The sequence below is a fragment of the Panulirus ornatus genome, chromosome 57 (genome assembly GCF_036320965.1).
Source record: "Panulirus ornatus isolate Po-2019 chromosome 57, ASM3632096v1, whole genome shotgun sequence".
Taxonomy (NCBI): domain Eukaryota; kingdom Metazoa; phylum Arthropoda; class Malacostraca; order Decapoda; family Palinuridae; genus Panulirus; species Panulirus ornatus.
The window spans coordinates 18,646,373-18,666,823 of NC_092280.1; the positions used below are offsets into that span (position 1 = coordinate 18,646,373).

The 20,451-nt window shown below is 49.7% G+C and overlaps 1 protein-coding gene across 1 annotated transcript in view; it reads left to right on the forward strand.

Annotated features, from left to right (window-relative positions):
• LOC139766187 (CD109 antigen-like) overlaps nt 1–20,451 on the forward strand; it is a 128,777-nt gene that overhangs the window by 10,820 nt on the left and 97,506 nt on the right. Inside the window, exons 2-3 of the mRNA XM_071694458.1 lie at nt 4,349–4,505; nt 9,960–10,030. Of these exons, the coding sequence (XP_071550559.1) occupies nt 4,349–4,505; nt 9,960–10,030 (228 nt within the window). The remainder of the gene's footprint in view (nt 1–4,348; nt 4,506–9,959; nt 10,031–20,451) is intronic.

Below are 20,451 nucleotides of genomic sequence, written 5' to 3' on the forward strand. Positions count from 1 at the left end.
TCACCATTTGTCCACCAGTATTCCCGTATTCCATACCAGACGTGAGGTCGAGGACGAGACACTATGATACCCTCTGGTTGTATGGCAGTGAGAGAGAGAGAACAGGTAAACTTATCCTCTTGGCATGTGTACCTGACGGACGGTCGTGTAACATTGATTTTCTCCGGCTGACGTGACTTGATCACCTTACACCTCCCCCTTACCCTTGTGTTTGGTCCTGCCTTTGTGTTTCACGTTCCGCTGAACGTAATGTAGCAATTAACTTTGTTGAAATCATACGGCATTTACGTACTGTATCCTATTTTTTTTTCTCTCTTAACGGCGAAAAACTCGTATGTTCATTGTCAGCTTCTCAATGCATTAATGTTATTTTTTTTTTTCTTTATCCTGTCATTACTCCATTCCTAGTTTAATGGGTGGGATCAGGTGTATACAGGGTGGGATCAGGTGTATACAGGGTGGGATCAGGTGTATATAGGCCACGCAGCAGTTGCCACGGGCTTGTGTGCACTTATAAGAATACTTTGTACTTATCTTTCCTCCCACTTTACAAACTAGGTCGACTCGTTTAGTGTGAGACAGTTGCCCCGTCCATACCATACCACCTCCCTACACGATATGTGTCCATTGCATCTGCTACTCATCAGTCCACTCCTCCAGCACCTTCTTCGTCTATCCCAGTCATCCCCTCTAGCATCTTCCTCTGTACTATCCCCAATTTCTGACCAGTATCTCTATCCCGAGTCAACTCCTGCAGCATCTTCCTCGATCCTGTTCCCAACTCTGAGTCAGTCCTTCTAATTACATCTATCCAGCAGTCCCCTTCTCTCTCTCCCCTTCTCATTACATCTATCCAGCAGTCCCCTTCTTCTCCCTCTCCCCTTCTCATTACATCTATCCAGCAGTCCCCTTCTCCCTCTCCCCTTCTCATTACATCTATCCAGCAGTCGCCTTCTCCCCCCCTCCTCATACCACCTACTATAATGTCATATTCACCAACCTATCACCTTGCCATAAGTTTAGCACGACCACATCATACTACGACACTCGTCCTCTACCCACTGTTCTAATATAACTTCTTCACGCTACATCATCATCATCACCACACACTTGTAATCATCATTCTATAATGCACCGGTTATCCATCTGTACTCCCTTTATTTATGATCCCTTCTAGCCCCTTATGTATGAGTATCAGCGAGGCATCACAGGCATACATAGCAGCTAGGCTTCACAGGCATACATAGCATGTAGGCTTCCCAGGCATATATAGCAGCTAGGCTTCCCAGGCATACATAGCAGCTAGGCTTCCCAGGCATATATAGCAGCTAGGCTTCACAGGCATACATAGCATCTAGGCTTCACAGGCATATATAGCAGCTAGGCTTCCCAGGCATATATAGCAGCTAGGCTTCCCAGGCATATATAGCAGCTAGGCTTCCCAGGCATATATAGCAGCTAGGCTTCCCAGGCATATATAGCAGCTAGGCTTCCCAGGCATACATAGCAGCTAGGCTTCCCAGGCATACATAGCAGCTAGGCTTCCCAGGCATACATAGCAGCTAGGCTTCCCAGGCATACATAGCAGCTAGGCTTCACAGGCATATATAGCAGCTAGGCTTCACAGGCATACATAGCAGCTAGGCTTCCCAGGCATACATAGCAGCTAGGCTTCACAGGCATATATAGCAGCTAGGCTTCCCAGGCATATATAGCAGCTAGGTTTCCCAGGCATATATAGCAGCTAGGCTTCCCAGGCATACATAGCATGTAGGCTTCCCAGGCATATATAGCAGCTAGGTTCCCAGGCATATATAGCAGCTAGGCTTCCCAGGCATACATAGCATGTAGGCTTCCCAGGCATATATAGCAGCTAGCTTCACAGGCATATATAGCAGCTAGCTTCACAGGCATATATAGCAGCTAGGCTTCCCAGGCATATATAGCAGCTAGGCTTCCCAGGCATATATAGCAGCTAGGCTTCCCAGGCATATATAGCAGCTAGGCTTCCCAGGCATATATAGCAGCTAGGCTTCCCAGGCATATATAGCAGCTAGGCTTCACAGGCATACATAGCATGTAGGCTTCCCAGGCATATATAGCAGCTAGGTTCCCAGGCATATATAGCAGCTAGGCTTCACAGGCATACATAGCATGTAGGCTTCCCAGGCATACATAGCAGCTAGGCTTCACAGGCATATATAGCAGCTAGGCTTCACAGGCATACATAGCAGCTAGGCTTCACAGGCATATATAGCAGCTAGGCTTCACAGGCATATATAGCAGCTAGCTTCACAGGCATATATAGCAGCTAGGTTCCCAGGCATATATAGCAGCTAGCTTCCCAGGCATACATAGCATGTAGGCTTCCCAGGCATACATAGCATGTAGGCTTCCCAGGCATATATAGCAGCTAGGCTTCACAGGCATATATAGCAGCTAGGTTCCCAGGCATATATAGCAGCTAGCTTCCCAGGCATACATAGCAGCTAGGCTTCCCAGGCATATATAGCAGCTAGGTTCCCAGGCATATATAGCAGCTAGGTTCCCAGGCATATATAGCAGCTAGGCTTCACAGGCATACATAGCATGTAGGCTTCCCAGGCATATATAGCAGCTAGGTTCCCAGGCATATATAGCAGCTAGGTTCCCAGGCATATATAGCAGCTAGGCTTCCCAGGCATACATAGCATGTAGGCTTCCCAGGCATATATAGCAGCTAGGTTCCCAGGCATATATAGCAGCTAGGTTCCCAGGCATATATAGCAGCTAGGTTCCCAGGCATATATAGCAGCTAGGCTTCCCAGGCATATATAGCAGCTAGGCTTCCCAGGCATATATAGCAGCTAGGCTTCCCAGGCATACATAGCAGCTAGGCTTCCCAGGCATACATAGCAGCTAGGCTTCACAGGCATATATAGCAGCTAGGCTTCCCAGGCATATATAGCAGCTAGGCTTCCCAGGCATATATAGCAGCTAGGTTCCCAGGCATATATAGCAGCTAGGTTCCCAGGCATATATAGCAGCTAGGTTCCCAGGCATATATAGCAGCTAGGCTTCCCAGGCATATATAGCAGCTAGGCTTCACAGGCATACATAGCAGCTAGGCTTCCAGGCATATATAGCAGCTAGGTTCCCAGGCATATATAGCAGCTAGGCTTCCCAGGCATACATAGCATGTAGGCTTCCCAGGCATACATAGCAGCTAGGCTTCACAGGCATATATAGCAGCTAGGCTTCACAGGCATACATAGCATGTAGGCTTCCCAGGCATACATAGCATGTAGGCTTCCCAGGCATACATAGCATGTAGGCTTCCCAGGCATACATAGCAGCTAGGCTTCCCAGGCATACATAGCAGCTAGGCTTCACAGGCATACATAGCATGTAGGCTTCCCAGGCATACATAGCATGTAGGCTTCCCAGGCATACATAGCATGTAGGCTTCCCAGGCATACATAGCATGTAGGCTTCCCAGGCATACATAGCATGTAGGCTTCCCAGGCATACATAGCATGTAGGCTTCCCAGGCATATATAGCAGCTAGGCTTCACAGGCATACATAGCATGTAGGCTTCCCAGGCATACATAGCATGTAGGCTTCCCAGGCATACATAGCATGTAGGCTTCCCAGGCATACATAGCATGTAGGCTTCCCAGGCATACATAGCATGTAGGCTTCCCAGGCATATATAGCAGCTAGGCTTCACAGGCATACATAGCAGCTAGGCTTCCCAGGCATACATAGCATGTAGGCTTCCCAGGCATACATAGCATGTAGGCTTCCCAGGCATACATAGCATGTAGGCTTCCCAGGCATACATAGCATGTAGGCTTCCCAGGCATACATAGCATGTAGGCTTCCCAGGCATACATAGCATGTAGGCTTCCCAGGCATACATAGCATGTAGGCTTCCCAGGCATACATAGCATGTAGGCTTCCCAGGCATACATAGCATGTAGGCTTCCCAGGCATACATAGCATGTAGGCTTCCCAGGCATACATAGCTTAGAGAAGGGGATAAGGGAGATAAATAGAAACGATTTAAGAGTTATCGACAGAGTGCAAGCTTGACCTGCCTGTTAAAAGGGACAGGTCGTAGACGTTAGTTAGGAAATACAAAAGAAATTCAGAAGATCCAAAAGCCTAGGCGTGTAAGGAAAGAAACAGACATCATGACCACAACGCCATCTATCAGGAGCCGTCGGGGTAAAACGGTGATCATGAAACGTAATAGGTGGCTGAGTGTCGCGTAGCCGAACTGCTAACATGGTTACTCCATAAGGACAGGATAAAGTGAAATCCCCTGACCTTGTGAGAGATGACTTAACACGTCTTACGTCGCAGGTTCCCGACACGAGCGAGTCGGGTCAGTGGCAGCTGAGAGTGGAGGGTCATGAGGGGCTGGACACCGTCTTCAAGCGCTCCACCGACCTGGTCTTCAAGAGCAAGTTCCTCACGATCCTCACCCCGCCCCAACCCGGGGTACAACCTGGACAGACGGGTAACCCCCCACCGGGCCCCCCCAGTATTTTAACCCCCTTAAACCCCCTTTGAAGAGAGAAGAAGAGAGAAGGGGGAAAGAGAGAGAAAAGAGAGAGAGAGAAAAATAGGAAAAAAAAAAAACGCCCTGGGAAAAAAAAAAAAAAGGACCTTCCTGTTCCTCTTCTTCCTCTATCCTCATACTCACTGTCGTGTGGTACGCTCATAATATGACCCAGTTTATAAGGGGTTTTTTTTCCTCTCTCATATTTGGGATTCGCTCAGAAAGGGTTTTGGCATATATATTAAAATAAAATATATTAAATTATAAAATATATATATAAAATATATATTATAATATATATATAAAATTAATTATATATATATATATTTTGGAAAAGGGCCACAAGGTTGCGCGTGATCAAAAAAATCCTATGAGTCCAGGGGAAAATGAAACACGAAAAATTTTCCCAATGCACTTTCGTGAATAACAAAATCATAAAGGGGAGACACGGGAAGAATATAATCATTGATATACACCAAATACAAAGCTAGGACGCCTTTTGGGAAAAACAACTGACATATTTCTTTTCTTCTTTTTCCCCCTGATGATGTGTTTATTACACGAAAGGTACTTGGGAACTTATCGTTTTTTCTTTTTCCCCCGTGGACTCATAGGAATATTTTTATTGTTTTTTCCTAGCGCTACCCCGCAAAACAAAAGGGGGGGGGGGGATGGTATTCCATTGGGCGAGGTGGCGATGGGAATGAATAAAGGCAGACATGTGAATTGTGTGCATGGTTTTATATGAAAGTTCTGTATGTGTATATATATATGGTGACATTGAGATGTATAGGTATGTATATTTTCGTGTGGGACGTTTTGTGCCTATACATGTTATAAGGGGGGGGTTTGGGGCCCTTTCTTTCGTCCCGTTTCCTTGCGCTTAAAACCCCGCAAACGCGGGGGACAAACGACAAAGCAGAATAAATATAAAAAGATATATATATATAAAATATAATATATAATAATATATGGGATTTAATCGTTTACTTTGGCGTTTATACGTTAGGTTTTCACTCATAGACAGACTTCCTGGATCCGTTTTTTTCACACTCGCCCCAAATGTGGGACACACTCAGTGGGCCCAAAAAAAAATCATGGACCAGTAGGGAACACATCTGTTTTTGTTGTAGGAGGGCTCATTTTTTCTTTTAAAAACGCCATGTTGTAGGAAACGCTCATGTTGTGAGGAAAACGCTCATGTTGTGAGCGGGAAAAGCCATTTGGAGGAAAAAAGCCATTTTTAGAAAACGCTCATGTTGTGAGGGGAAAAGCCCCATGTTGTTTAGGGAAACGCTCCCTGTTTTGAGGGAACCTCATGTTTTGAGGGAAAAAGCACATGTTTGAGGGAAAAACCCCATTTGTGAGGGAAACCTCATGTTTTGAGGGAAAAAGCCCATGTTTGAGGAAAAAGCCATTTTTGAGGGAAAAAGCCATTTTGAGGAAAAAAGGGTCATTTTTTGAAGGGGAAACGCTCATGTTGTGAGGAAAACGCTCATGTTGTGAGGGAAACGCTCATGTTGTGAGGGAAAAAAGCCATGTTTGAGGGAAAAACCCCATGTTGTGAGGGAAAAACGTCATGGGTTTTGAGGAAACGCCATGTTGTGAGGGAAAAAAGCCATTTGTGAGAAAACCTCATGGGTTTTGAGGAAAACGCTCCTGTTGTGAGGGAAAAACCCATTTGTAGGAAAACGCCATGTTTGAGGAAAAACCCCATGTTGTGAGAAAACCTCATGTTGGGGAGGGAAACGCTCATTTTGAAGGGGAAAAACCCCTTTTTTAAAAGCCAAAAGTTTGGGCCTATGGTAGGGAAAACCCTCATTTTGGGGAAAACCCAAAAGTTGGTTAGAAAACCTTATGTTTTGGGAAAAAGCCAGGTGGGCCTCATGGTTTTAAAAACGCAATTTTAAAACCCCTCATTTTAGAAAACTCCCTTTGGAAAAAAACCTCATTTTAAAAACCACATGGTAAGGGGGAAAAGTCAATTTTTAAGGGAAAACGTCATTTTAGAAAAACCCCATTTGTACAAAGTCAGTTGGACCCGGGCTCGTTTTCCTCATGGGTTTGGCGGAAACCCATGTTTAGGAAAACCCCCATTTTAAAGGAAAACCCCTTTTTGGGGAAAAATAAATTTTCAAAACTCCCCCTTGTGGGCCAATTTTTTTTTGGGGGGCCTGTTTGGAAAACCCCCGGTTTTCAAAAACCCCCTGTTTGAGGGAAAACCCCCATTTTTAAAAACGTCATGTTTGGGAAACCCTTTTAAAAACCCCCCCATTTTTGACCCCCCCCTCATTTGTAAAAGCACGGTGGGGAAAAAAGGGGGTTAAAAACGTCTTTTAGAAAATCATGTTGTTAGGAAAAGCTCCTGTTGTCCCGTCTCTGGTGGCGCTGAGGGAAACTGCTTCCCTTGTCCCGTCTCTGGTGGCGCCGAGGGAAACTGCTTCCCTTGTCCCGTCTCTGGTGGCGCTGAGGGAAACTGCTTCCCTTGTCCCGTCTCTGGTGGCGCCGAGGGAAACTGCTTCCCTTGTCCCGTCTCTGGTGGCGCTGAGGGAAACTGCTTCCCTTGTCCCGTCTCTGGTGGCGCTGAGGGAAACTGCTTCCCTACCATACGTGCAGTCGAGGTGGGTCTGTCTCTGCTGTTCCTTCAGCTTCACTCGCTCTTTCACACCGTCATGTATTTACCCATTTTTTTTTTCCTCCCCCTCTGATCATTATTGATTACATGAGGAACCGACTCACGAATGCTGATGTAGGGAGCTGCAGGAGGTATAGTGGTTGTGGCGGCGGCTCTGTGGCTATACACACAGGGGACGAGGTCATATGCCTCCACTCCCTCGCTATGGCTGGCCTTGACCCCATGGATCAGTCTGGACACTCGGGTATGAACAGGCAAGCGCGTGACGGGTTCTGTAAGACCCTCTCTAACGTAGGCATCTGCAACTATGATGTCGTTATCACTATGAACGAAAAGAAAAAAAAAAATATTGATTTCGCTCATTCCATCTAGTGAAAAGAGTAGATACAGTGAGTAAAGTGAGCCTCGAACCTTGGGAAACCTACTTCGGTATCGTAGTATTAATTCCCAAGAGCCACATGGGTCGATACCCTGGTATAATGTATGAGGCGGACATGTGGTGGAATATGTGTGCTCGGGTAAATCAGAGCCAAGAAAGAACTCCACGCTGTAGTCGGCAGACACTTGGCATACGACGGAGGAAGAACAGTCCTGACCTCCCACACAGGAGGGGGTCGTCTGCTGCGTACTGGCCATCGTCCCCCAAGGTACAGAGGTGGCAGAGAGTGAGGGTGGGAATGGTGAGAAGCAGACATGGAGAAGGAACGATGAGGAGAAAGTCGTTTGCCTTGATGTGAAAGACTGTGGTACAGAGAGGAAGATGATAGTGAGGACACTAGCTAGCATTGCGGTGATTTTGCGTCATCGTGGGATGAGCAACACGTACGTACGTTCGTTATATCACGTGCAGGTGGTGGCTGGATGATGACGTGATATTTGTTGACTACGTCCGTGGGCAGTGGCCGCGCAGGCTGGCTCTCAGCCGCCACCACACCCGAGTGAGGGAGCCAAGTGGGACTTGGGGACGTGATCGTCTTCAAGTTTACACCCAGCTCATCTGTGCCACACTGTGATCTTCAGTTACACCGAGCTCATCTGTGCCACACTGTGATCTTCAGTTACACCCAGCTCATCTGTGCCACACTGTGATCTTCAGTTACACCCAGCTCATCTGTGCCACACTGTGATCTTCAGTTACACCGAGCTCATCTGTGCCACACTGTGATCTTCAGTTACACCCAGCTCATCTGTGCCACACTGTGATCTTCAGTTACACCCAGCTCATCTGTGCCACACTGTGATCTTCAGTTACACCCAGCTCATCTGTGCCACACTGTGATCTTCAGTTACACCCAGCTCATCTGTGCCACACTGTGATCTTCAGTTACACCCAGCTCATCTGTGCCACACTGTGATCTTCAGTTACACCCAGCTCATCTGTGCCACACTGTGATCTTCAGTTACACCCAGCTCATCTGTGCCACACTGTGATCTTCAGTTACACCCAGCTCATCTGTGCCACACTGTGATCTTCACTTACACCCAGCTCATCTGTGCCACACTGTGATCTTCAGTGGGAGAGTTCCTCCAGCCATGTGCTACAGCACCTTCCTGGCGGGAGTGTTGTCATGCACATGGCGGGTGAAGTGGATGATCCTGACGCACTGCTGGTCGAGCCTGACGCGCATGGTCTGAACTCTGGCGCGCGTTCTTCCTGGCGGCCGTGGGCGCCACTTGACCGGGAGGTGGCGGAGGGGGAGGGAGGGTACTAGGTATGTTCTCCGTAAGGTGGGGTCGGCATTGAACATCTCCTAGCATGCCGACCCCATCTTTACCCAGGAGGATAGGGCCGTGTGCCGCCGCCCCTCCTTGTACATGCAGGAGGAGGTGAGGCACCCGGATGAAGAGTTTTGGTCGGAGCATCTTGTGCTGCTGTGTCGGTGCATAACAAGTTAGCTGGCCATCGCTGGCTTGTATCTGTGAGGGTTTACCCCACACGTACTGCTGTTACGTATCCTCTCTTCTGTATGCAGGGAGATATTTCGTGATATATATATATATATATATATATATATATATATATATATATATATATATATATATATATATATCTTGATTTACCAAATGACGTCCTAGCTACGTCTCTTTGTTGTATGTCAACTGACTTATGTTTCTTTCTTGTATCTCCCCTGATGATGTGATTATTACACGAAAGTGCACTTGGGAACTTATCGTGTTTCATTTCCCCATGGACTCATAGGAATATATATATATATATATATATATATATATATATATATATATATATATATATATATATATATATATGTGTGTGTGTGTGTGTGTGTAATTTTCATTTACATGTGCTTTTCATCTTTATATATAAGTTTTCCACACAACTGCTTCAGGCGTGAGACTTGATTAGTTTTGATTAGCCTTGTTTACACGTGGACCTTATAAGCTGAAGGTAATTTCTTATTGTCATGCATTTCATTTTTGTACATAAAAGAATTTTCTGCTCATTCAATTCTTTATTCTTTTTCATTTCTTCCCTGTAAAGGATTGTGGCCCATCCCTTACTATAAGCACTACTGTGATCATTTGCATACGATGATTTGTCAAGTGTGTGGACTTGCATTCCAAGTAACTCTTTTTTTTTTTCTTGAGTGTTTCTACGTGTGTGTGTGTGTGTGTGTGTGTGTGTGTGTGTGTGCCTCGCTCACTCAGACCTTCCCCCTCCCACTGGCCGGGTGGTGCGGGTTGGCTGGCCACAGCACCAATACTTCTGTGTCCCTCATTGCCACTCCTTATCTCTCTCTTTCTCTCCCGCCCCACAGTACGGTTCCGAGCCATCCTCCTGACGCGGGACCTCAAACCCTACGATGAACCTGTTGATGTCTACGTCCTGGTGAGTTGATCTTGTGTGTCTGTGTGTGTGTGTGCTCTTGTGTGGTGTCTGTGTGTGTGTGTGCTCTTGTGTGGTGTCTTTGTGTGGTGTGTCTGTCTGTCTGTGATTACTATTTTTTGTGTTACCGGGAGAGAGTTTTAACTCGTGTTGCCCCGTCTCTTAATCTTAGATATATGTACCATGTCTTTACTCTTACACACACACACACACACACACACACACACACACACACACATATATATATATATATATATATATATATATTTTTTTTTTTCATACTATTCGCTATTTCCCGCGATAGCGAGGTAGCGTTAAGAACAGAGGACTGGGCCTTTGAGGGAATATCCTCACCTGGCCCTCTTCTCTGTTCCTTCTTTTGGAAAATAAAAAAAAAAAAAAAACACACACACACACACACATTACCCTAAGGTAAGTGCACCCATTTTATTGATTAGCACCATTGAGGAGGATGAACAGCTGGGTGAACTGTGGACCGACTCCCGCGACCAGGATTCGAACTTATGTGGGTTTGATCCCAGGCGGTCCGTGCGTGCATGAGGGTCAGTGAACGCTAACCGCTACACCACAGTGTGTGTGTGTGTGTGTGTGTGTGTCACGAGTTCTTCGTTATCGATCGTTAGTTCTCCAGCCATTTGATCGTACAATATGATATTTCAACATTGATTATAGAAGTATATGAGTCGCGTCTTGCTCGCTCAGCTTCTTGATGTCTCTCAGATCAGTTCTCACCATTGTCAAAGACGCTGTGTCACACCAACACTGTGTCTTACGATGCTGTGTCACACCAACACTGTGTCTTAAGACGTTGTGTCACACCGACACTCTCTTAAGACACTTTCACACCAACACTGTGTCTTAAGACGCCTTGGAAAGTCTTCGTGGCGTCTTCGTTCTCTGTCATGCAGAGTGGCCAACTTCGCAAGAGCTGACAGCTCTCCCTCTGGCTCACCATTCTTACCTTAACAGTGTTTATTGTAGTCGACTGGACGTCCGCCAACGTATCTCTTGTGTTGTCATCAAGCAGGTCGACCAATGTGAGGTAATGCTTCGCTTGGGGGTGTAGTGTCGTCAATACCTATCTGAACTTCTCCTTACCAACGAAGATCATTTTTACTAACCACTTGATTGACCTTCGACTTCCACAGGGTTTCTAATGTGACGTTCATGTGACGGGCCATCGAGTCTGATGATCTTCTTTTAAGTTCATTTTCTCAACGCAAGATGGCACTGCTAACCACTGCTCACTGTATTGGTCACTTCTTCGTCCCTCTGCAGCTAGCTGGTTGGAACGTCTTCGGCCATATGTACCTCGCTAACACTTGGAACTTGTCCATATCTCTTTCAAGGTTATCCAATTTCTTCTTCTTCTTCTTAATGGGCAATGCAATTTCTCCACCATAAGATGTTGGCTAGAAGTTCGACGGCAGAAGGGATCAGTGAAGACAAGGTTATCCAATTTCTTCCTCTTCTTAATGGGCAATTTCTCCACCGTAAGATGTTAGCCAGAAGTTCGACGGGAGAAGGGATCAGTGAAGACGACAGAGATGAGTCGTGGTGTAGACGACAGATGGGGCATCACAGACGCCCACAGTCTGTGAAATACTAGAAGATATAATCAGGAAGACAAGTGGAAAAGCGCGTACAAAGGACAGACTTCCCTAGATGAGAGAGAACAGCATGACAAATCCTCAAAACTTCTTGAAGAAATGTGTGTTCTCGCACGGACAAAAGGCTGATAATGGTGTCCATCACGAGCGATTGTTAATGAAATTGGAGTTTCTGACCTTCGAAAATTCCCGCCCGTGTAAAGTGGCGAACAGAGGACACGCAACCCACCACATCCCTTGTCCAAACTGCGTACAATAAAATGTTCTTCCGCAGGGCTCATTTCTTGGGTCCATTGTTGTTTCTGCTCTGCGTGAAAATGACTGGCCACAGGGACAGAGATCCTGTCTTGAGAATGTTGGTGGATGATACTGTAGTTATGGTGGTTATTCCAGTGGATGAGGACGTGCAAATAGGCCATCGGGCACGTTGGCCCACTTGCTCTACTGCATCGCGTACACGACTGCATCAACGTGCGTTGTTGCCTTCATGTGTATCCCCCGATGCTGGTGTATGAGAATGGACAGGTTTCCTTTGCCTTGCCGTGTGCGTAACGCTGTGGTACCACCGCGTACTGATGTCGTATCAACATATAATGGTATTGTATGTTAACGTGTACCCAAACCGTTGTCCTGACCCGTACCTCCGTCGCTGTAGGGAGGTAGAACACTGGCGTTCTATTGCCATCAGCAGCAGCACGGCCATTAAACATACACACGCAGTAAACGTCACAGAAAATGAGACACGAGAATTTAAAATGTGGTTGGTTAATAAGAGTCTCTCTGTTTTTCCTTGATTTTTTTTTCGCAACGTTCAGAAGAAACAGTATTGAAGGTCTTAGTGATTGAACATTTTATTTATGGTGGGTCGTGTCGTGTGGATAATCTGCCCATTGCTTTGGTCGTGTCGTGTGGATAATGTGCCCATTGCTTTGGTCGTGTCGTGTGGATAATCTGCCCATTGCTTTGGTCGTGTCGTGTGGATAATGTGCCCATTGCTTTTTTCTTAGTTTTTAAGAATCCGTCTCGACTGTGTTGCTGAACCTTCGAAACCTGTGAATACGAATTGATAACCTTCACATAAGGGAGCTAGAGCCATAGAGAGGCTTCGGCGATTGTAGAGGGAGGGGGGAATATACCTACTTCGTCCCGTCCTTCGCTCCTGCCCTTTCCCCCAGCCACCTCCTGACGAGGACCTGGAGGCCAGGAGGTTATCCCAGGGGGGCTCTCCTCATGAGCATTTCCCCCCCCCTCTCTCTCCCAAGTGATGTGGGACACGCCAAAGGCCTGACGTCAGCATCAATAACAATACAATCCTCCCCACATCTTTATATGTTTTTCCTCAGACGTTTCGTGTTTGAGGTCCTCCTGTGTGTGTGTGTGTGTGTGTGTGTGTGTGTGTGTGTGTGTGTGTCTGAGGCTTTGCACGTTGTACGAAAAGAATTTCTTGATGATAATGTTGATCGTGACTGGAAGGTGTAGACAATGTGTTGTTCTAACGTACAGTATATTTATAAGGGAAGGAATCACTGACAATGTTGTGTTGTTTACTGTTGAAGTGTCGAAATTAGCTTTGTTCTAATACGCAAGAAGAAATTTAATTGTAGACGTTCACTTATATATATGTGTGTGTGTGTCTGTGTGTGTGTGTGTGTGTGTGTGTGTGTGTGTGTTTGTATTACAGTGGGTCCACTTCTTTACATATCTGGTCCCTAGAAAAGATAATATTAGGTATTTCTGGTCAAGTAGACACTTAACAGTAAGAGATAGAGAGACATTCCCGTCCCTCTTCATTCAGTTTGCTTCATCAGGTCTGCTGGGCTTTTACCAGAAGCCAAGGTTTGGCCCCCTAGTCTGCTGTGTGCACGGGGGATGGCACCTCTAGGGTTTGGCACTGCACATCATACAACGTCTCGGGGGTCGTATACATGAGGGTGAGACCTCTGGGGTTTGGGAGTGTATACCATACGACACTTCGGGGGTCGTACATCGGGAGGGCACTGCTGTATCATCATACGACGTCTCGGGGGTCGTATACATGGGGGGGAGGTTGGCACCGCTGGGTTCGACGCTGTATCATGGAGCGATACCTCGAGTCTCCAGACCTTCACCCACTTTTCAACGTGGTTGAACCACCTCGTCATAACAGAACCTCTGGGTCACTACCGTACTTCCTGCGTCGTGGACGTATCACAAACACACACGTAAAGAAAAAAAAAAGGGGGAATTGTTCTCTCAGTGTTTTGAAGGGTCACGAGAAGTTATGAAAACGTTAAGTTATCTCTGGAGGAGGGAGGGCGTGTCTGTGCCCTCGAAGACAGGTGGCGTAAGACTGGCTATGTGAAGCCAAGGGCTTTGTGCCGAGCTGAGACCTAGCGCCACCTGCAGTCGGCCTCCTCCAGCAGTAACCTTCAAGACAACTCTTGTGTCTGGAGACACCAGCGTGTCATTCCTAGGGGGCGGCCACTCACTGTGCTGCCCGCCTCTCCTCCCTCCACCGGGACCGTCCGTGAATGTGGTCACGTCTGACCTCACACGTGAAAACAATGGCCTGTGTCCCGCCCTCCTCCCGTCACCTTGCAGAACGTGAGGCAGATGAAGGTCGCTGATACGACCGTTCCATACAGTCTTGATCGCTGGCTCCTCCTAGCGATGAAAGTAGGGTTTAGTTGGGCGTCCCATACCCATCGTATAGGCCCGACATAACCCCGGCACATGATGCCTCCCACCTCTCTCTCTCTCTCTCTCTCTCTCTCTCTCTCTCTCTCTCTCTCTCTCTCTCTCTCTCTCTCTCTCTCTCTCTCTCTCTCAGTCTATCATGGACGTGGATGGATTGCTTTAGCACACCATGAATAGCTACAGCTGATGCGCTGTAGTGTTCTGTCTGGCCGGCCTCACTGAGTTTGTGTCTACATGTCTGTATACATGTCTGTGACTTTGTGTGTGTGTGTGTGTGTGTTACGGGGAGATGATAGTTTTACACTGTGTTGCCCCGTCTCTTCGCCTTGTATTATGTATCTTGCCTAAAGTCCTATTTATGCACACACACACACACGCGCGCGCAGGCACGCACGCATCAGACTAAGGTGTGTGTGTGTGTGTGTGTGTGTGTGTATCACGACACAAAAGTCTACGGGTCAGTCCGTCATAATTTCACTCGGGTGTTCCACGTTGCTCCCTGACCAGCGTGGATTATCCCCACCTCCACCTCCTCCTCCATTAGCGTGTCCACGTTGCTCCCTGACCAGCGTGGATTGTCCCCACCTCCACCTCCTCCTCCACTAGTGTGTCCACGTTGCTCCCTGACCAGCGTGGATTGTCCCCACCTCCTCCTCCTCCACTAGCGTGTCCACGTTGCTCCCTGACCAGCGTGGATTGTCCCCACCTCCACCTCCTCCTCCACTAGCGTGTCCACGTTGCTCCCTGACCAGCGTGGATTGTCCCCACCTCCTCCTCCTCCTCCACTAGTGTGTCCACGTTGCTCCCTGACCAGCGTGGATTGTCCCCACCTCCTCCTCCTCCTCCTCCTCCACTAGTGTGTCCACGTTGCTCCCTGACCAGCGTGGATTGTCCCCACCTCCTCCTCCTCCTCCTCCTCCACTAGTGTGTCCACGTTGCTCCCTGACCAGCGTGGATTGTCCCCACCTCCACCTCCTCCTCCTCCATTAGCGTGTCCACGTTGCTCCCTGACCAGCGTGGATTGTCCCCACCTCCACCTCCTCCTCCTCCATTAGCGTGTCCACGTTGCTCCCTGGCCAGCGTGGATTGTCCCCACCTCCTCCTCCTCCTCCACTAGCGTGTCCACGTTGCTTCCTGACCAGCGTGGATTATCCCCACCTCCTCCTCCTCCACTAGCGTGTCCACGTTGCTCCCTGGCCAGCGTGGATTTTCCCCACCTCCTCCTCCTCCTCCACTAGCGCGTCGACTCGGGCAGACATTGCCCCACCTGAGTTAAGACAGTGGTCCGAAACTGTTCATCACCCGTGAGACTCAGACTGTAAGTGGTTCGATTCCTGTTAGTCTGATGGCCAGAAATATATTAATCAGTGGTCGGGTTAGGGTGACAGAGGTCAGATTCAAGTTAATCCGTCGTTGTAATCAGATTGATCGTGTCCAGATTTTGTTGTTGATCATTGGTAAGGATCTGTTAATCAAGTGGTCAGACGTAACGTAAACAGTGGTCAGACTCGGTTAGTCAAAGGTCAGATTCAGTTTGACAGTGGTCAGACTTGGTTTACCAGTGGTTAGATCCTGTTAATCAGAAGACCAGATTCATCCACTGTGTGACCAGCAGTGGTCAGACTTGGTTTACCAGTGGTTGGATCTTGTTAATCATAAGGCCAGATTCGTCCACTGTGTGACCAGATCATGACCAGCAGTGGTCAGACTTGGTTTACCACTGGTTGGATCCTGTTGGTCAGAAGGCCAGATTCGTCCACTGTGTGACCAGATTATGACCAGCAGTGGTCAGACTTGGTTTACCACTGGTTAGATCCTGTTGATCATAAGGCCAGATTCATCCCCAGTGTGACCAGATTATGACCAGCAGTGGTCAGACTTGGTGAGGGACATTTGGCAGCTTTGGGTCTAAACACACAGAGTGGTTCAGAGGCTGTGTGAGACACTCTGTACCTCTGAACTCTTTCAACTCTTCGTTAACCTGTTCCGTCTCTTAACCCCCCCTCCCCTCTTCGCGCGGCACGGTGCCGGAAACCACTGACATACCTCTGCCCGTCACTCGGGCCATTACGGTGCTATAAAAACGCCCGTCATTATTTGCTGAACGGTGATGGGTGAGTGAGTGAAGGGGGTGGTGGGAAGGGGGGTTGCGTGAAGTGTTGTGGAGGGCGGGGAGGTAAAATGGGCGGGGGTTCCCTTCGCAGTGGGTGAGGCACCCTAGTCATTACACGTGTGGCACGGGGTTGCACGTACGTGCGGATTGGACATGACATGCCTCCCCCCTTGCCCCCCTCCTGGTGTGGTCAGGCACCTGGGTAGTGTGTGTGTGTGTGTGTGTGTGTGTGTGTGTGTGTGTGTGTGTGTGTGTGTGTGTGTGTGTTACGTTGTTTGTGATAGTGATTCCTCTGATCTGTCGGATGATGCGATCCTTCTGAGCACGACGGTACGACGCTTGAGCACGACGGCACGACGCTTGGATACGATGGCACGATGCTTGAGCACGACGGTACGACGCTTGGGCACGACGGTACGATGCTTGGGCACGATTGTGCGATCCTGTGAGTACGACGGTACGACGCTTGAGCACGACGGTACGACCATGACGTATGATGGCCAGGCCGTCGTACCCAGGTGTCGTGCCGTCGTGCTGTAGGATCATTCCGTCGTGCTCAAGGGTCGTGACGTCTTGCTTAAGGGTCGTACCGTCGTACCCAGGTGTCGTACCGTCGTACTCAAGGATCGTACCGCCGTGCTTAAGGATCGCACCGCCGTACTCAAGGGTTGCACCGTCGTGCTCAAGGGTTGTACCGTCGTGCTCAAAGGTCGTACCTTCATGCTCAAGGGTTGTACCGTCGTGCTCAAGAATCGCACCGTCGTGCTCAAGGGTCGAACCGTCTTGCTCAAGGGTCGTGCCTTCGTGCTTAAGGATCGCACCGTCGTACTCAAGGGTTGTACCGTCGTGCTCAAGGGTTGTACCGTCGTGCTCAAAGGTCGTACCGTCGTGCTCAAGGGTCGCACCGTCGTGCTCAAGGGTCGCACCGTCGTGCTCAAGGGTCGCACCGTCTTGCTCAAGGGTCGTGCCTTCGTGCTCAAGGGTCGCACCGTCGTGCTCAAGGGTCGCACCGTCGTGCTCAAGGGTTGTACCGTCGTGCTCAAGGTCGCACCGTCGTGCTCAAGGGTTGTACCGTCGTGCTCAAGGGTCGCACCGTCGTGCTCAAAGGTCGTACCTTCATGCTCAAGGGTTGTACCGTCGTGCTCAAGGGTCGCACCGTCGTGCTCAAGGGTTGTACCGTCGTGCTCAAGGTCGCACCGTCGTGCTCAAGGGTTGTACCGTCGTGCTCAAGGGTCGCACCGTCGTGCTCAAGGGTCGCACCGTCGTGCTCAAAGGTCGTACCTTCATGCTCAAGGGTTGTACCGTCGTGCTCAAGGGTCGCACCGTCGTGCTCAAGGGTCGTGCCTTCGTGCTTAAGGATCGCACCGTCGTACTCAAGGGTCGCACCGTCGTGCTCAAGGGTCGCACCGTCGTGCTCAAGGGTCGCACCGTCGTGCTCAAGGTCGCACCGTCGTGCTCAAGGGTCGCACCGTCGTGCTCAAGGGTCGCACCGTCGTGCTCAAGGGTTGTACCGTCGTGCTCAAGGGTCGCACCGTCGTGCTCAAGGGTTGTACCGTCGTGCTCAAGGGTTGTACCGTCGTGCTCAAGGGTTGTACCGTCGTGCTCAAGGGTCGCACCGTCGTGCTCAAGGGTTGTACCGTCGTGCTCAAGGGTTGTACCGTCGTGCTCAAGGGTTGTACCGTCGTGCTCAAAGGTCGTACCTTCATGCTCAAGGGTTGTACCGTCGTGCTCAAGGGTTGTACCGTCGTGCTCAAGGGTCGCACCGTCGTGCTCAAAGGTCGTACCTTCATGCTCAAGGGTTGTACCGTCGTGCTCAAGGGTTGTACCGTCGTGCTCAAGGGTTGTACCGTCGTGCTCAAGGTCGCACCGTCGTGCTCAAAGGTCGTACCTTCATGCTCAAGGGTTGTACCGTCGTGCTCAAGGGTCGCACCGTCGTGCTCAAGGGTCGCACCGTCGTGCTCAAGGGTCGCACCGTCGTGCTCAAGGGTTGTACCGTCGTGCTCAAGGGTTGTACCGTCGTGCTCAAGGGTCGCACCGTCGTGCTCAAGGGTTGTACCGTCGTGCTCAAGGGTTGTACCGTCGTGCTCAAGGGTCGCACCGTCGTGCTCAAGGGTTGTACCGTCGTGCTCAAGGGTTGTACCGTCGTGCTCAAGGGTTGTACCGTCGTGCTCAAGGGTCGCACCGTCGTGCTCAAGGGTCGCACCGTCGTGCTCAAGGGTTGTACCGTCGTGCTCAAGGGTTGTACCGTCGTGCTCAAGGGTTGTACCGTCGTGCTCAAGGGTCGCACCGTCGTGCTCAAGGGTTGTACCGTCGTGCTCAAGGGTTGTACCGTCGTGCTCAAGGGTTGTACCGTCGTGCTCAAGGGTCGCACCGTCGTGCTCAAGGGTTGTACCGTCGTGCTCAAGGGTTGTACCGTCGTGCTCAAGGGTTGTACCGTCGTGCTCAAGGGTTGTACCGTCGTGCTCAAGGGTCGCACCGTCGTGCTCAAAGGTCGTACCTTCATGCTCAAGGGTTGTACCGTCGTGCTCAAGGGTTGTACCGTCGTGCTCAAGGGTTGTACCGTCGTGCTCAAGGGTTGTACCGTCGTGCTCAAGGGTTGTACCGTCGTGCTCAAAGGTCGTACCTTCATGCTCAAGGGTTGTACCGTCGTGCTCAAAGGTCGTACCTTCATGCTCAAGGGTTGTACCGTCGTGCTCAAGGGTTGTACCGTCGTGCTCAAAGGTCGTACCTTCATGCTCAAGGGTTGTACCGTCGTGCTCAAGGGTTGTACCGTCGTGCTCAAGGGTTGTACCGTCGTGCTCAAGGGTTGTACCGTCGTGCTCAAGGGTTGTACCGTCGTGCTCAAAGGTCGTACCTTCATGCTCAAGGGTTGTACCGTCGTGCTCAAAGGTCGTACCTTCATGCTCAAGGGTTGTACCGTCGTGCTCAAAGGTCGTACCTTCATGCTCAAGGGTCGTGCCTTCGTGCTTAAGGATCGCACCGTCGTACTCAAGGGTCGCACCGTCGTGCTCAAGGGTCGCACCGTCGTGCTCAAGGGTCGCACCGTCGTGCTCAAGGGTCGCACCGTCGTGCTCAAAGGTCGTACCTTCATGCTCAAGGGTTGTACCGTCGTGCTCAAGGGTTGTACCGTCGTGCTCAAAGGTCGTACCTTCATGCTCAAGGGTTGTACCGTCGTGCTCAAAGGTCGTACCTTCATGCTCAAGGGTTGTACCGTCGTGCTCAAAGGTCGTACCTTCATGCTCAAGGGTTGTACCGTCGTGCTCAAGGGTCGCACCGTCGTGCTCAAGGGTCGCACCGTCGTGCTCAAGGGTCGCACCGTCGTGCTCAAGGGTTGTACCGTCGTGCTCAAAGGTCGTACCTTCATGCTCAAGGGTTGTACCGTCGTGCTCAAAGGTCGTACCTTCATGCTCAAGGGTTGTACCGTCGTGCTCAAAGGTCGTACCTTCATGCTCAAGGGTTGTACCGTCGTGCTCAAGGTCGCACCGTCGTGCTCAAAGGTCGTACCTTCATGCTCAAGGGTTGTACCGTCGTGCTCAAAGGTCGTACCTTCATGCTCAAGGGTTGTACCGTCGTGCTCAAAGGTCGTACCTTCATGCTCAAGGGTTGTACCGTCGTGCTCAAAGGTCGTACCTTCATGCTCAAGGGTTGTACCGTCGTGCTCAAGGGTTGTACCGTCGTGCTCAAGGGTCGTGCCTTCGTGCTTAAGGATCGCACCGTCGTACTCAAGGGTTGTACCGTCGTGCTCAAGGGTCGCACCGTCGTGCTCAAAGGTCGTACCTTCATGCTCAAGGGTTGTACCGTCGTGCTCAAAGGTCGTACCTTCATGCTCAAGGGTTGTACCGTCGTGCTCAAGGGTTGTACCGTCGTGCTCAAGGGTCGCACCGTCGTGCTCAAGGGTTGTACCGTCGTGCTCAAGGGTTGTACCGTCGTGCTCAAGGGTCGTGCCTTCGTGCTTAAGGATCGCACCGTCGTACTCAAGGGTTGTACCGTCGTGCTCAAGGGTT